This window comes from Zootoca vivipara, chromosome 7 (assembly GCF_965207765.1).
Source record: "Zootoca vivipara chromosome 7, rZooViv2.hap1.1, whole genome shotgun sequence".
In the NCBI taxonomy this organism is placed as follows: Eukaryota; Metazoa; Chordata; class Lepidosauria; order Squamata; family Lacertidae; genus Zootoca; species Zootoca vivipara.
In genome coordinates, this window is record NC_142590.1 from 74,991,012 (window position 1) to 75,008,870 (window position 17,859).

The 17,859-nt window shown below is 44.3% G+C and overlaps 1 protein-coding gene across 1 annotated transcript in view; it reads right to left on the reverse strand.

Annotated features, from left to right (window-relative positions):
- The window catches only part of SLC13A3 (solute carrier family 13 member 3), a 43,351-nt gene extending 29,214 nt beyond the window's left edge, over positions 1-14,137 (reverse strand). Inside the window, exons 1-2 of the mRNA XM_035122597.3 lie at positions 13,867-14,137; positions 972-1,237 (exon numbers count right to left, since the gene is read on the reverse strand). Coding sequence (XP_034978488.3) covers positions 972-1,237; positions 13,867-13,977 — 377 coding nt within the window. The 5' untranslated portion in view covers positions 13,978-14,137. The remainder of the gene's footprint in view (positions 1-971; positions 1,238-13,866) is intronic.
- Positions 14,138-17,859: the final 3,722 nt, after the last annotated feature.

Genomic DNA, 17,859 nt, shown 5'->3' on the forward strand with positions numbered 1-17,859 from the left:
AGCTGGCAACATGCCCAGAAGAGTGATTCAGCAATCTCCAGGGCTGGATAATTTGCCTAGTGATAGAGCCTTAGCAACAGCTTGGTGATTGGTGCAGTAACTCTATTAGACTAAGGGTGAATTTGTGGGGTTTTGTGGAGAGTTGGTGGTGTGTTTCTGATTTGGTTATTGTATTGTAGAGATATATAGAGAAGTACTGATCTATGTACTGTTTGTTTTGTTCTTGTAAATAAAGCTGTATATAGTTACACAGTACTAGTGGCAGTGAGTTCTTGTGTTCTTGCAACTTGCCTTCATCTTGCAACCAAGAAGTTTCCGCTGTGCCTGCGCTACTCTGCTGAGTTCAACTGGTATAGTTGGCATTTACGCCAGGTTCAGCCTTGCCGGTCTTTAACAGGTTATGGATGGCCAGTCCTTGGTTTGCATGTTGGCAGTAAGCTGGTGAAGCTGTGGACACTTGGAGCTGCCAAGAACAGACTACAGTTGCAGCGGTTGGAAGCTGGGTGCTGTGGATCTGTCCTCTCTCTCTCTGAAGCTGTGAGTAGCGGGTTGCTGTGTTTGCTGTGGGGAACACTGCTCTCAGATGGCTTCTCAACCTTTCCAGATGGCATTCGAGCGTCTAAACAACCACAACTATTATTCTGCTTTAATTTGTTCTATGATGGTTCCCCAGTGCTACCATATTATTGCTGTTTAGAGAAGCTATAGTGCAGCAAAAGTAAATAAAAATAAACCAGAATTCCTGGTATAAAAAAAATACGCCATTTCAGCAGGAAGTTACAGGATGTGCACTGAATGGAAATAAAGTAGTGTGACTGCCCCAACACCTTTGCAGGCACAAACAGTATTTTGTGGGGTGGCATGCGACCACTTCAACAGCATCATGAGGACAAATGAACATGAATGCCCAATGGAAAGGGCATCTGCGGGCCCCCAAAGTTGAGCACATGCTCAATTATTTCATTGGTTACCTGGCTGGCTGGACTCCCACCAACATAAGGATTCTCAGTGCAATCCTACGATGCAGATTCCACTCTTCAATGGCAGCCGCCATGATCAAGCCACTCAGAAAGAGGAAGTTGGTGTCTAAAAAATACTGCGGGCAAACTTTGCTGGCTGGGAGGACACTGAGGAAGGGGAAGAGAATTATGGGAAGTAGAGCGGTCACAGACAAGGGCAGAGCTTCGGTGCACCAGTATATGGCCATCAACAGAATTACGTAGAGGCATTTTCCTTCCTGCAAAGAAATCAAATGATAAGAAGTAAGAGACAATGTTATAAACAGTTTCTACTGCACTTGGAAAAGTGAGAAGTCTGCATATAAACGACAAGAGAGTTCCACCGTTGTAGGGGAGCCACTGAAACTGCCTCTCCATGTTCATTCACCCCATCAAAAACACCGTGCTCAGATAGTATTACCAGGAAGATGCCCTCATTCTGATGTGAGCAATCTGAATAGGTCACAGAGAAGGAAGCTGTCCATGAAGACACATGATGCTTTGGGGAAAAGAAAAGAAACCCTAATGGAAAACGTTATGAAAAAAACACATGGTCCCACTTTTCAAATTCAAGAAATCAATTTCAAATCAAGCCATGTTTGCCGCAACCAAGTCAAATGAAATTATTTCTGCATTCAAATGCAGAAGCAACCTCCATGAAACAGGCCCTCCAAGTGTTCCTATTTTCCAGAGATGTCCCTGATTTAGAGAAGCAGTCCTGGTTTCTGATTTGATCCCGGAATGTCCAACTATTCTTTAGGATATTCCTGTTTTCACTGGAAAAATGCTGGAGGGTGTGGAGTTATTCAACCCCCAGGCCATCTGAAGGCAACCCTTATAAGGAAGGGTTTTTTTAAATGTTTAATGTTTTATTATGCTTTTATCTGTGTTGGAAGCTGCCCAGAGTGGCTGGGGCAACCCTGTAAGATGTGTGGGGTATAAATATCAAAATTATCATTATAGAATGGGACATCTCTATTTTCATCAGAGAAATGTTGGAGGGTATGATGAAACCCTCACCTTTATATATTTTTGAGGCCTGGCTGCAGAGACACATCAAGCCAGGCAGTTCAAGCGATAGATTTGTGCTGAGCCAAATATCTGACCAATGGCCTAGTCATTCATTCACCTTTCCTATTCCAGCTTTGGATTCCTAGAAACAAATCTAATGGAGCAATCAAATTTCCAGCCTTTCATTTCCAAGGTAAAGCACTGGAAAAGCAAAGTCCACACTGTGTGTGTGTGTGTCCATGTGGTGGTCTTGGTCAAAGTGCACCCGTCCCCAAGGAAATGAAGGAGAGATGTAGACAGCATCTTTTCTTGACCACCTTTGGCCAGATGAGTGTTGCAGCACCCTTCTGACCACTTCTAGATCAATGGACCAGTAAATGTAGACCCAATCATGTGAATCTGCTGCTCAGTATTGGGAAACTGAACTGCAAAATAGGATTTCTCTCCCAACAAGTTTCCCATCTGCTTCTCTAAAGCAGGTGGGGGAGACTAACCAGTGGACCACCAGGCACTGCTGGACTCCAATCAGCCCCCAGCCAGCATGGCCAATGGTCAAGGATGATGGAAATTGTAGTCCAACAACATCTGCATAGCCACAGGTTCCCCACCCCTGCTCTGCAACCTCATGGCAGGCCTCTGAGTTAGATCACATGATTTCTGGAAAATAATTATCCCACTCGATTAAAGTTCATATCAATTTTTTTGTCCCTAATACACACTTTCTTATGAGACTTGTGATTGGGTTAATTTTCCAACTATGTAATGATTGCCAGAAACAGGATTTTTCCTCAGTTGCACAATCACCTCTATTATGACAGAGAAGGAAGAAGACCAGATTCTTATAAGGTGGCATCCAATTAAGTTAGTCATGCCCATTAATTTCAATGGGTCTACTCTATGACTTACATTAGACACAACCCATACTTTCCTTCTGTAGAGCAATACCAGAGATTTCCTCCTACGTATTTGAACCTCTAAAGTGAAAACAAGGCCTATAGAGTCGCTGTTGGTTATTGAGTGACGCCTGCTTATCAGGAAGACTGTCTAGAGGAAGAGGAGGAGAGGTCCAAGTCACACAATCTACCTGGTGGTTTCCTGTACAAATGCCACTGAAATGAATGGGATTCAGTTGGTCCTCACTAGCAACTGAGACAAAATGAATAAATCTGTCTTCATTCAAATGCAAAAGTAACTTCCATGAAAAGCCATCAGCTTTAAAGGCCAGATAATTTCAGTTCTATTCTTTATTTGATTCATGTATTGCTTCTCCCTGACAAAACAATTTACAGGAGCCTTAATATATAAAATACAGTGTGCATTGTTGAGCCATTAAAACAAAAAATGTAGGGGGGGGAATCACCCATCATAAGAAGAAATTATCCTGTCCACAGAAGAATAGAAAAAATAAACATCCATAAATCAAATTGTTAGTGCTCTCCAAATAATTTATTCGATTTAAGCCCAGTTTTGAGGGATATACCCCCCTTCCAAAAAATATAACACCATGGTGCATCTACATCAGCACAACCAGATGCTTTCATCTGCCCCAGCAGCAACAAAACATGTCTCTCCCATATCAGTCTCTACAGCCACTGCAGGCACTGCTGCCGTCCAGTAGTTTGATTTCACCCTCAAAGGTGCACTCCTTCATTGTCTCTCAAGACAGATGGATGCCAACAATATTGTATCTCCCAGGCAATTCAAGTAATCAGAAGAATGGTTGCCAGGAGACATATGAACTCACCTAACTCACACCATTAAGCACAGAATTCCTGCCTAATGTCTGCAGGTGGCTTCTGTCTCCATTTTCTATGAAATCCTCTCTTAGTTTGAAGGTGAAAATATGCACATTTTTATTTATAGACGAATATCCTTGCAATCTTTTAATTCTGTTCTCTGTCATTTCAGGAACTGAACATTCTTTTTACATTTATAAATCTACTTGTCAAAATGCCATTTAAATGTAGTTCACTACGATCATAATTTTTAGGTTAATAATAATAATAATAATAATAATAATAATAATAATAATAATATTCACTTAACAGGAAAACAAGCCAACTAATTTCTAGACATTAAGTTGGTTAAGAATGTGTGATTAATGGGAACAGAACAATAAAAAGCCTGTGTTATTCTGTCATTTTTTTCTTCTATAATGCACATCCTTCCTTTCCACCACATAGACAAGAATAGGTATTCTGAATTTTCCCCTTATATATATTGGATTTATAAAGAATTTACAGGCTTAAAGTAATGATTAAATTCACTACTTCCTTTATTAATATTAATGAAATATTATCAGCTGCTGTGCAATGCCTAGTTTTAATATTCCACAAATCATTAATACCCATAATATTTCCCCTCTCCGCTTCTCAGATTTTGCTATGGTAATATTCCCTCTGTCAGAGGAACAAAAAGGATTCACACCTTAGTACTTTTTAATCAATGTGTTAAAGAGCCAATCAATCGTGGTTGAAATAAAAGCTGCAACATGTAAGGCACAGACATGTGTTACCCTGACACATCATGCTTAAGGGCCAGTTTAAGCGCTCTGCATTGGCATATTTGTGGTACTGTATATGCCAATGCTAGAATAGCATCATCTCAGTATATGCCTACCACCAGCAAAGTGCTAAAGGTGAGGAGCGTAGGGGAGGTTCTGAGAAAGGAGCAAACCTAGGGTTCATCCACATTTTCACTTGCCCCATATTTTGATCGTATCATGTACTGTACCCCATTGAACTGGATCTTATCAGATGTGTGGAAGACTTTTTATATGAGAGGGTATTAAAACATTATTATTCAGTAATAGTGGAGCAATGGAGACAAATTTTTCCTACTGTCTCGGGATAGGCAATTTGTGGTAATATCACAATTTTTATGGTCTGTTTTTCAGTATACCTAAAATCCTTTCCTTATTAGGGACTACCCCACATCAAAAAAATTGTTTTGCACAGGTAACTACTATAGAATTATAAAAATTTTCAAAAGTAGGGGGTCCGTGGCTTTTGAAAAAAGGGGGGTCTGCAGTACTTAGCTAATTAGGAACCACTTCTCTGGAGAATCTATTTAAGAAATAAAGTTTAGAGCCCCTGAAAGCTGCAATCCAAGAAATACAAGAATTTGTAGGGGATGGAAAGAGCCCCTTTCCTCCCTCCCCACATTTACCTGCAGTTTCTTATCAGCCCTCTGCTATTCTGCCCCACCTTAATTTGTTTCATATTTATTTCATCTCTGCTGAAATTCCAGCTCTGTCAGGCACCTCCCAGCCACGAACTGTTTTTGTGCCAGCTGACCACTATAAGAACTTCTATTTTAGAATTGGTGACTGAGCTTGTTCCTTCCCTCTTCCCTCCCCATTCGTTTTACCTTGTGTGCCATGGTTGTTGTTTTTCTGACTAGTAAGCCTGGAGGCAGGGACTGTCTTGTTTTAATAGATTGTATGTAAGCCACTCTTGAGAGCCTTTTTGACTCTACAAATGCTCTAAATAAAATGAATGAATCCCCTGCCTTTCCAAATAAGAACTTTCAAAGCCAGGATAGATATATAGAACAGTAGGCCCTGCTCATCTAAAGAAACAGCCACATGATAATCGAGGTCACAGCTCATATATCATTTTCTTTCTTGGCCTCAAAGGTTTCTCTGAACACAATTATTGCTAAGAGCCTCCTCTCGAGCAGAAAGACCTACATGACTGCTGCTTACTTCAGAACTGGGTATGACTGACACAGAGTTCCATTTGGTGGTGTAGCGGCAAGCTCCCTTTGCACACCTCATTAAGAAAGGCCCCTGTGCTCCCTTACCAAGAACATGGCTTTTCCAACTTCCTGCTACTGCCCTGCCTGCTCCTCCAGCAATCATTTGTGTTATGAAGCAGAAAGGCAGAGCAGCTTCTATGAGCCACAGGTAAGAGATGAGTGCAGGGTGGAGACCAAAGGTGGACAAACTGCCCCAGAAGGACCACAACCTGTCCCCCACCAGAGGTACTGCCCCCCACCCAATGCCCCGTACACAAATATGCAACATAAAGGACCTTGTTGTAATCTAAGCATGCACAACTTGTGATCCACCAAGCCAAATGCAATCAACCAGTTATCTATCATAGTCTGAGTATTTTGCAGGCCTGGGTAGGAAGTGAAACAGTAATAATAATAATAATAATAATAATAATAATAATAATAATAATAAGTAAGCTTCTAGGGCAGGGTTTTGTTGGACTACAACTCTCATCAGCCCCCAGCTACCGTAGCTTGAGGGATGATGAGGGATGGTGGGAGATGTAGCCCAAGAACACTGAGAGGGCCACAAGTTCCCATCCCCTGTCCTTGTGCCCTCCTAGATGTCCTGTGGGTTGCACTCAGGTCACAATTTCATGGGCCTACTGGAAGTGCAGAAAACCAGAAGAGAACAAAACACCTCTGAGATTCAGCATCAAATGTGCCAAAATCCAAGTACAGCATGAGGAATACAATACCTATTATTCATCCGAAACCTGAGCTCCGTTTGATGAGAATATTCGGCAGTTATAAGACATCCCACTGTTCCCCACACCCCTACATTGGGGCTTACAAGTTCAAAAAGCATTAGAATCTAATGAAGCTGTTTATTCAGCTAATGTACGTGTAGCAAACTAATACAATGAGATATTTACAAGCCCCCAAAAGGAATTAAAATATCCATTATGTAACACTATTTCTACTCTTTGAAACAAATGAAACTGTACATAGGCACTTTGAATTACCTAAATTACCTCAAGAGCAGAAACAAAAGGAAATTATGAACAATAAAATCCTAAAGGAGCCCTTCCATCCTACAGGCTGCGGTAGCAAATGAAATTTCACAAAACCATCTTATTCCAGTGTTGAGGATACAGTGAGATGAGGAATAAAGTTCTGGGTCTGCAGAAAGACAGCATCGAAGTAGCTGTCCTGAGTAGATACATGGGAAATGACCACAACTCTTTAATCAGGCCTGTTTGTTTCAATTACACCCCAATTCTCTCCTCTGTGCCTCCTTCCCATCTCTCCTGTCAGAACTGACCAAAGATTTTTTTTGCACCTTGTTAAAATCCTTCCCTTTTGATTTACTGCATGCTGAGCAGCAGAACATTCAACAGCACATAAAATGATCACAAGTAGATTGAGGTGCTAAAAATATCTACCCTTTGTAAATAAAGCTTAAGAACTAAAGGCATGTCTAGCTGAACACCCTCTTTCCCAGGGGGAATGCTTCTGGGAAGCCCACTTGCAATGGGGAAGGCATCAATAGCCCTTCTGCAATCCTGCTCTCCAGAAGCTAGTAATTTAGAGACCACAAGTGCCTCTGAAACCTGGTTAATAAATAATAATAATAATAATAATAATAATAATAATAATAATAATTTATTATTTATACCCCACCCATCTGGCTGGGTCTCCCCAGCCACTCTGGGCGGCTTCCAACAGATTAAAATACAATAATCTATTAAACATTAAAAGCTTCCCTAAACAGGGCTGCTGCATTTAGGGGCATACACAATGCATCATCAGCTTCATTGTATATAGGTAAAGGACCCCTGGACAGTTAAGTCCAGTCACTTTTGACTATGGGGTGCAGCGCTCATCTCGCTTCAGGCCGAGAGAGCCAGCGTTTGTCTGCAGACAGCTTTTCCAGGACATGTGGCCAGCATGACTAAACCGCTTCTGGCGCAACGGAAAACGCTGTTTAACTCCCCGCCACACCGGTACTTATTTATCTACTTGCACTGGTATGCTTTTGAATTGCTAGGTTGGCAGAAGGTGGCACAGAGTGGATTCGAACTGCCAACCTTCCAATCGGCAAGCCCAAGAGGCTCAGTGGTTTAGACCACAACGCCACCCATCTGACTGGGTTGCCTCAGTCTCAGCCACTCTGGACGGCTTTAAAACACATTCAACGCACATGACTTTCCCCTCAAAGAATCCCCCCACAGAGCGGCAATTCCCAGGAAACTACCATTCCCAGAATTCTTTTAGAGAAGCCATGTGTCTTGAGAGTGGTTTAAATGTTGTGGTAGACATTGTTAAAACTTACCCTCCATGAATTAAAGGGTCCCATTTTAAAGCCATCTAAGATAGCCATCACATCTTGTGGATGTCAGCAAATGTCATAAATTAACACATTGTGTAAAGCACTTCCTTTGACCTGCCCCTTTTACTGGAAGTCCCCAAATTCTAGCATTACAAGAGATGGAGAACTGCTTATCTCCATTCATTTTTTTCCACATCACACATACTTCTATCACATCTCCCCATGCTTGGCTTTTCTCCACACTAAAAAGCCTCAAGTCTTTGTAGCCCTTCCTCGTGGAGAGTGTGTTCCACAAGTCTGACTGTTTTGGTTTCCCTTTTCTGACCCCCCCCCCTTTTTAGTTCTTCAAATTTATTGGCTGATGGATTGCTTCCTCCCATTTGCAAATCTGCCCACGCTCTGGACAGCTGGCAGAGAGTGGAAGGTTCTCTCTCGCCTCTTCTGGAATGCATGGAATATTGCCCATCCATCAAGCTGCTAAGCTGCCACTGTGCATCTTGTTGTCTAAGAGTACATTCATCTCTGCAGGTTAAAACACAGCAAGGTCGTTCATCACCACCACCCGCTGCGTTTCAAGCGACATTTTCACTGTGCTGTTCACGTTAAAGGGAGTTGGTAGGAGTGTCTTCACCCAACCTGCAAGACATTTTTGGTTTCCCTGCCCCTGTGACATTCCCCGTGAAGTCCTAATTCATTAAGCTGTCGTGTGCGCATGTGCACCCACTCATCTGCGCATGCACAGTGCCTGTTGTGGTAATGTGAATCTACCCTTTACTCTGCTTTTAGTTTTCTAGTTGGATTGAAGCTGGTTTGCAAGATAATAATAATAGTAGTAGTAATAATAATAATAATAATAAATGCATCAAGTAGCCATTTTTGTCAATAAAGTACAGGATCAATATGGATTGGCTAACGGTTTGCGAATTCAGTTTCAAAACTAACAGTGGGAGCCTACTGGATGCAGAGTATGTCATAATGTGAACATACCCTAAAACCAGACCGCAGCTTTCTTTCTGAGCCATTCACAGCACTGGGGCAAGCATCTTTTTAACTCCAGCACCCTGCTTGCCTCTGCCGTTGGGCCAGTCCTGACACAAACGGTAAGCTCCTTGGGGCAGGGACTTTTGCCAACGTTGTTTTGTAAAGAGCCATGTACACTGATGAAACACTCATAGGAATCACAGCATCCTGGGAATGTGGTTGCGGAGAAATGCATTGGACCTAACATCTCTTTTTGGCAAAAAGGCCTTGGATAGGGAAACTTGTCCAAGCAATATACTCAAGAAACAAACACATACTCATTTATTTATTTTTTAAAATGCCCATATTCTTTACAACGAAGCTAGAAAGTTAACAAATCCACAACCAAAGAGGTTGAACAAAGTCCAGAGGTGAGAACAGCCCTCCTAGAACATTCCCCTTCCAACAGCCCCTTTCTAGTTAAGCTAATGGCAAGCACTGTGTTTGCATCTAATATGTACTTTTTGGAACATGCATATTGCATCAGCTGGGATGGGAGAGTGGGTTGCAGGGGGGATTTTTTTAAATCATTTTCTCCCTTGCGAAAATCACTCTTCTGAAGCTGGCATTTCCTGTGTGGGAAATCCCCCATTAGTGCCAATCTACTAAGGTAGAAAAGAGCTGCATTTGCTCTCCATGCCTGCTCTGTTCCCATAAATTCACAGCTTTTCCTGTCCTCCACCCTTAAGCTGATTGCCTTAAAACACACACACACATTTTAGAAGCAAATATGCATTCAACATCATGTGTAGCTTAGTCCTTAAGAACAGAATATACTTTGAGCAACTATGGGTATTTCCAGACAGGTGTTTATTGTGGGATCAGCGTTACTCATGCATGCAAGGTTTTTACAGCCTGCGCATGACAGCATCAACATCAATATGCGTTTTCCACCTCCATTTAATCTGAATTTACTCTTCCTGCTGAAAAAACCAATGAATTTTAAGGGGGGGGGAACGGGACACCTGCTACCAATGTCCTGTTTGCAATATTTGAAAGGCTTGTTTGCAACATTAAAACTCTTGTCTGGAATCACACCTCCCATTTGTCAACCTATGTGGTAAACAGGTTTCATAGACTGGCAAAGATGCCATGCCTTGCACTGGCTCCAACATGGGGCTTGGAGGCAGATGGGCCAGGTTCAAATCCCAGCTAACTCTGACCTGCCCCAACTTTTCCTAGCTTTGGAAAACGGTGGAAGGAGCTCAAAATGATGGGCCAAAACATACACGTATATGCCCCTTTGCTGTCTTCGACCCATTTTGGTTTGACAGATTTGTGCCAAGTTAGAGAAAGCCTGTCGGGAAAACAAGGCTGCTGAAAGCTTCACTAAACGGTTGTCTCAGAAATGTCATCTTCCCATTCCCCGTGTGACCAAGATGATATTGTAATCATTCCCAGTGAATCTGTAGGGCTCTGCCAAACAAACCAGAGCGACGTCTGGAGGTTGGTGGGGAGGGATGAAGCAGAGAGCTGTGAGCTGAGAGAACCTATTCGATTCTTCATGTGGAGGGGGGAATTCTCCATGATAGCTTGCCCTGTTTGATGGGTGGGGAATGGGGATGCAGTTGAGAGCGGTATCAATATGTCGTGGAATAACAGTCCTGTATGTATTCAGGAATGGCAAAGATGCAAATAACGGCACTGTGGGAGACGCATAATAGCTTGGAAAACAGAGTCCATACACAGCAGCATAGACTGTCCAAGAGTAACAGACAATAATCTGGCAGAGATTTAAGCTTTAGGGGCAGAAGCCGTAAACGAGACCAGAAAGAAAATCCATGTACCACTGGAGAATGAGAACTGTGTGTCCCAGTTGCGGATCCCTTCCATGCCAGTGAATGCATATCTGAAAGCCCCAGTCCAAACTTGGCAAGGAGAGAAAGGGCAGACGGACCATTCTAAGCATATGAGGAAAAATCTGCACCATTCCCCACACCCACCTCAATTTATTCTTTATTAAAGTTATGGTTTCCATACTGCTACATTAATATGAACCATTTATAGGTGTTATTAAAGTCTCCCTGCGGCAGGAAAAGCCACAGGGAATTGCTTAGGAAGTTGCCCATCAGCCTCGCCTTATGTATCTCCACTCCAAAGAAGACACATGATTCTCAGGCTGCACACTTGCCTAGGTGTAAACCCCACAGTGCAACCTACTTCCGAGTAAACATGCTTAAGGTTGCAGTGTTCATCCTTTGTTGACCAGGCCCTCTGAAGCATCTGTGAACAAGCACCTTCTGTATAAGCTGTGAGGGGAAGCATTTTGGAAGAGGGACCAAGAAACAGAACCAAAAGAACGAGTGAGCTGATGCCTTTTATTGATCTGTGTAGCTTGGAGAAAGGCAAGAAGAAAAACTGCCTGGAAAGGGCATTCAACGGGGCAGCAGTGGACATGGCCTAGGAGTTTCTCCAGGGAATTATTTCCCTGTGACATGGGTGACAATGAACAATGGGCAGCTCTTGAAGCAAAGTAAGCTAAATATGCTTTGTGAGGATTTTCTGTTACAGAACGGGACGGAGTATTCTCCAGTAACCCGGGCGAGGTGTTACTTTTCTGCGGCAGAGATGGGGACCTCATGTTGCTGGGCTCCAATTCTCATTCAACATGCCCAGTGGTTAGGAATGATGGGAGTTCTAGGCCAGCAACATCTGGAGGCGAACCCTGTTGGCTACCCCGGATAACCGTAGATGGATCATGTGACCATCAAAAATGCACTGCAACAGTAATTGCGGGGACTTTGTAATGACAGTAATTACAAGGGTGGACTTTGGTAATCTTTGGTAGTATGGTGCCCTGAGCGAGGCCAAAATCTGACAACCCCCAATGGATCTTCTCCATGCTGGACCTTCTCTATTTTGCACCCCCTCGACTCAGCGCCCTGTGCAGGGGAACTGCCTGCACTTCCCTAAATCGGGTGCTGATCCCGTATTGTAGACTCAAAAGTCTGTGATAATAAGAGACTTCTGAAAAAAGTTTAAGATGAAGCAACTATTTAGTTGGGGCAGGGGAGAAAGATTGGCTTTGGGGGGAGCAGTGGATCACTTGAGCTGTATATGGTTAGGGTGACATTTAAAAGTGACATGATGTTAATCTGGGTAGTTGGTCCTAGGGTGACAAAGTGGCAACAGGGTAAAGCCGAAAGGGGATTTTAATTGGAGGAGGATATTCCTTAAAGGGGGCAAGTAGGAAAAGGTTATTGATAAGGTAAAGGGAAAGGGTAGAGAGTTTGGTGGGACAGGGGTGGATTTTTCTACGGACAGCAAACCAGCCGATTTCTTGGAGAAATACTTTCCAAAACTGAGAAAGGGGGTTGGATTTAATTCATTGTCTCCTGCAGACAACCTATATTTATTGATCATTCCTCCCGATTTACTTGCACAAAGCTTAAGCAGAGGTTAGACTGTCTCTGGTCATTCTCGAGCATTCGTCTCAATTTGAGGGGAAGTTACACAGTAAGCATTCATTCAGCCTTGCTTGTGCAATGTTTATGCGTCTTCCCATTAATCACTCGGCTATCCCACACTTTTAAATCCATTTCGCCATCACTTTCTCAACAGCAAAAAGTCCATTTATTTTTAAATTTAAAAAGGTGGGTATGTTGCATGCAGTCAGCAGAGCAGTTTAATCCACTTTATTTGCACACACATACATTTCTGATAGGAGCTTCAATCCCACCCGCCAAAATAGTAACAGTCTGGAGGTAACCTGCATTCCCTTAAGGACAATGAACGTGTGGTTCCTTGGTTGGAAGTAGCATTAAGTAGGAGATGACAAAGAGATTATGGACCAGAACAACCATCAGTGTGGCAACCTTTGAAGGAAGGGCTATAGGTCAGCGGTAGAGCATCTGCCTTGAAGTTCCTGGGTTCAATCCCCAACATCACCGGGTGGGGCTGGGAGAGGTTCCCTATCTGAAACCTTGGAGAGCCACTGCCATTCATATTGAGCTAGATGGACCAGTGGGTTTGACTTGGTCTAAGGCAGCTTCCTCTGCTCTTCGTTAACTTGAGTTTCATTAGGAGCCACAGTTCCCTACAAGTACCGGTAGTCAAAGTGCAGGGAGTAGAAGGCAAGGAATTGCTCTTGTGAAATATATGATGGGAATATTGGGGAGTGCAAAGAAGTTATTTGGGTTGGCAGGATAGATATTAGGGAAGCAGAGAATAGCGAGAGCAGAAATCGTAATACAGGTATTATCTTGACAGGGATTAGGGAGGTACAAGGAGTTAGGGCAGAGGGCAAGGAGCTATTCCCAATAGTCTGATGGCTGTTGCAGAATGAAGGAATTATTTGAGTACTTTTTGCAGGAAACTGGTTTTCTAAAGGAGAGTGCAGCCTTTCCAAAAACAGAAGATGGGGAGGGTTCTTGATGGGAGAAGGGACTAAGAAAGGGGGGGGCTGTTAATTAAGTTGGAGACTCAGGTGGTGCTAAGGATAGTGGGTGGCACAATGCTGTCCCCCCTCTTCATGATAAGTCCCCTCTGCCTTTAAACGAGTGTGTGACAATGTCAACAGACAGAAAGTCAACAGGTGAAGCAACAGGGAACTCACCGCCTGTTGAAGCTCTGCCTGCTGCACAGCTGTTGAAAGGAAGGAAAGGCTCCTTGCAGAAAGGGGGGCAGAGGAAGATGAAATGGGCTGGTGGCTACCCTAGAAGCGGGAGTGGGGGTACAGCGACTTCTGTCAAGGGCAAAGAAGGAAGTGGGAAGGGGGCGGAGAGGAGGAGGAAGCCCCTTGCAGGGTGGCTTTCACGGGGGGCGGGCAGGGTGGGGGCAAAGGGTTACCTTGGGGGGCAGGCTGAAGAGGACAGGTAGCAGCACCAGCGGGGTGCAGAGCAGCACCAGGTAGCGGCGGATACTCCACACTTTCTTCACTAGGGCTCCAAGCGCTGCCATAATAACCCGACCGGACCGGCTTGGGAGAGACCGGCCGCGGCGCCCGGGCCGCCGCTTTATCCCGGGGGAGGGAGGAGGGCGCAGGAGGCAGGGCTCTTACCTAGGGGCGGCGGCAGGGAGCACGGGGCTCGCCGTCCGCCAGCCCGACCGACTCCCACCTCCCGCTCCATCGGCTGATCCAGAGAGGCAGGAGAGGGAGACGCGGCCGTGACCGCCTCCTCCTCCTCCTCCTCCTTCAAGGGACCGCCTCCTCAGGGCTGCCCCCTCGCCCACCCCTCTCCAGCCGGAGACCGAGCAGACGCGAGCAAGCGGCTCATCGCCACGTGGAGCGCAAAGGAGCGCCGCTTTTGAGCCGGCACCCGCCGAGCGCGCTGTGCGTCCTTTCCGCAGGGCGCGCCAGCTCCAAAGTTTCGCTCCTTTGCGCTGCACGTGCTGCGCCTGGTGGACCACGGAACTTCGCCTTGGCTGGAGTGGCGCCAGGACAAAAGTTTTAATAGTGAGGAGGCAGGAAAGGAGGAAAGTGAACAGCCAAACCCGCGGATTCAGGGGTGCCAACTTGAATAAAATGGGGGGGCAGGTAAGCCCCCTCAAATATATTTTTGGGGGGCGGCGAAGGGACCTCGACTCCAAGAAGTTGGCTCCTGTGCAGAGATTTGTTCTTTCTCCTCTCCAGTTGTCTGAACACTCTCCCAGAGTTTAACCTGTCAGATGCTTTTGTTGTTGCATCTGACCCTGCCGTTTTCTAGTCTGTGGAGGCGAATATGTCCTGTTGAGCAGTCACCCCCTTGGAGAGAGGTGCGGTTCCTTCCGTGTCTATGGAATGTCATTTTCTAATTGGAAGCCTTACCTTTAGATCCAACATTCATTCATTCATTCATTGCGTATGTGCCCTGTTCTGACACAGCACAAAAGGAAAAATGGACAGGGGCGGAAGAGGAAAAAAGCAAACTCAACTGCTAACTCTTAAAAGTTAAGTAGTAGTTCTTACATTGACCAGCTTGGCGTTGTGTTTCCTGGAACAAACACAGCAGGCTACTTCCAAACAGTACAAGGTTAGCTCTTGATTCTTTTTTAAAAAAAATTCCTTATTTTCTGAAAGAAGTCACCTTCTGCCTGATGATATGAATGAATCTTAGCAATCTTGGTCCAACTGCATCGGCTGCCAATGAGTTTCAAAGTGCTGCTTTGACCTAGAAAGCCTTAAACGGCTCAGGGGCCAATTCTTGTGATGATGGGGCTGCCCTCAAATGCCTCCACATTGCAGCTGCTTGAAAAAAATCAACAACTCAGGTTGCTTTTACAGGCTTGTCATGCAGATCTCCTAGTATGTGGCTTGACTTTGTGCCACTAGACACATATGCCAGCAGGAAGCTGCATGCTTGGTCCTTTTTAAAAAACAAAGAAGCAGTGCATAACAGTTCTGAAAACTGTATTCTTGCACTTTTGCAAGCACTTGCTGCCCCCCCCCCGGGTTTCATTTTGCTTCGGCTGTTTACAGCCCATTCTCTGAACCCCTGTCAGAACGTAGTGCTGTCCGGACAGGACTTTGGGGCAGAAGTTTCAAGCTCCACAACAAAGAATGAGCAGAAGGCCTGGCTTATCACATTTTAAATCAAGTGAAGTCATATGCATTACCATCTGTTGAGACACCCTCACAAGACAACTGAGCACAGTCTAAAATTAGCTAGTGGCACCACTATCTGGTCCTCTCCCCTTTCCCTTGGCTTTGCCCCTCCCGGGTACTGGATATTTGTTATTGTTGTTGTTGTTTAGTCATAGAATCATAGAATCATAGAGTTGGAAGAGACCACAAGGGCCATCCAGTCCAACCCCCTGCCAAGCAGGAAACACCATCAAAGCATTCTTGACATATGCCTGTCAAGCCTCTGCTTAAAGACCTCCAAAGAAAGAGACTCCACCACACTCCTTGGTAGCAAATTCCACTGCCGAACAGCTCTTACTGTCAGGAAGTTCTTCCTAATGTTTAGGTGGAATCTTCTTTCTTGTAGTTTGAATCCATTGCTCCGTGTCCGCTTCTCTGGAGCAGCAGAAAACAACCTTTCTCCCTCCTCTATATGACATCCTTTTATATATTTGAACATGGCTATCCTATCACCCCTTAACCTTCTCTTCTCCAGGCTAAACATACCCAGCTCCCTAAGCCGTTCCTCATAAGCCATCATTTCCAAGCCTTTGACCATTTTGGTTGCCCTCTTCTGGACACGTTCCAGCTTGTCAGTATCCTTCTTGAACTGTGATGCCCAGAACTGGACACAGTACTCCAGGTGAGGTCTGACCAGAGCAGAATACAGTGGTACTATTACAGTACTTCCCTTGATGTAGATGCTATACTCCTATTGATGCAGTCCAGAATTGCATTGGCTTTTTTAGCTGCTGCATCACACTGCTGACTCATGTCAAGTTTGTGGTCTACCAAGACTCCTAGATCCTTTTCACATGTACTGCTCTCAAGCCAGGTGTCTCCCATCCTGTATTTGTGCCTTTCATCCCCCCCCCCGAAGTGTAGTACTTTACATTTCTCCTTGTTAAAATTCATCTTGTTTGCTTTGGCCCAGTTGTCTAATCTGTTAAGGTCATTTTGAAGTGTGATCCTGTCCTCTGGGGTATTAGCCACCCCTCCCAATTTGGTGTTGTCTGCAAACTTGCTCAGGATGCCCTCAAGCCCATCATCCAAGTCATTGATAAAGATGTTGAATAAGACTGGGCCCAAGACAGAACCCTGTGGCACCCCACTAGTCACTACTCTCCAGGATGAGGAGGAGCCATTGATGAGCACCCTTTGGGTTTGGTCAGTCAGCCAGTTACAAATCCACTGAATGGTAGCATTATCTAGCCCACATTTTACCAGCTTCTTTACAAGAATATCATGTCAAAGGCCTTGCTTTTAGTCGTTTAGTCGTGTCTGTCTCTTCGTGACCCCATGGACCAAAGCACGGCAGGATATACGTACTGGATATATGTATAAGCTAAACAAGCTATAGCTTAGGGCCCTACTCTCTTGGGGCCGCCAAAAAAATTTAAAGGGAAAAAACTGGATGTATATTTCCAAAATACTAGATAAAAAACAAATAAAATAAAACCTACAAACAGCAACAGTGTTTTGTGTTGTGAGACTCCTATCATGTAAGTAATGGGTCTGCTAGCCAGCTCCCTAAAATATCACGGGTTTGCTCATATACAGTGGTACACAGGAAGGTTGCAAGAAATGCGCTGATTGGAAACAAAGAGGTATAGCCACCCCAAAACCTTTGCAGGTGCAAATGTTCTTGAAAGCGGCATCGCATAGGACTGCCCCAACGCCATCAGGAACACAAATCATCACAGATGCTCAATAAAAGGGACATCTGTAGGGAGCCTCAGAAAACATTTGTTCAAATGTGAGCCAGTATCTCAACGGCGGTTTCCAGATTGCTCATGCTTTGACACTGGAGCACCTAGACCAATAACAGTGGAAGTGTCCCTGGAAAATTACAGAAACTTCCTTTTGAAACATACTAAAATATAGGAAGCTGAGTTGTACTCAGTAAGACCATTGGCCCACCAATCTGACTTGCAGGGGCCGTCCAAAGTTTCAGGCAGGCATGACTCTCGTAAAGACAACTTCCGGTAGTAGAAACAGTGGAAAAGATGGCAAATGGAATATTAGATACAATTGGAAAGGCATATAACATAGAATTCCATGGACCCAAGTAAGAGGTGGAAGGAAGTCCGGTGCAAACAAAGTAATAACAAAATAAGTAGATGAGTAACATAATATTTATTTTCTTTTTTGTTTATGCATACATGTTAAACACTGGAATGTTCATTGTGTCAAATTGTTTATTGTGAATATTGATGTGTATGAAAAGGATGGCTGTAAAC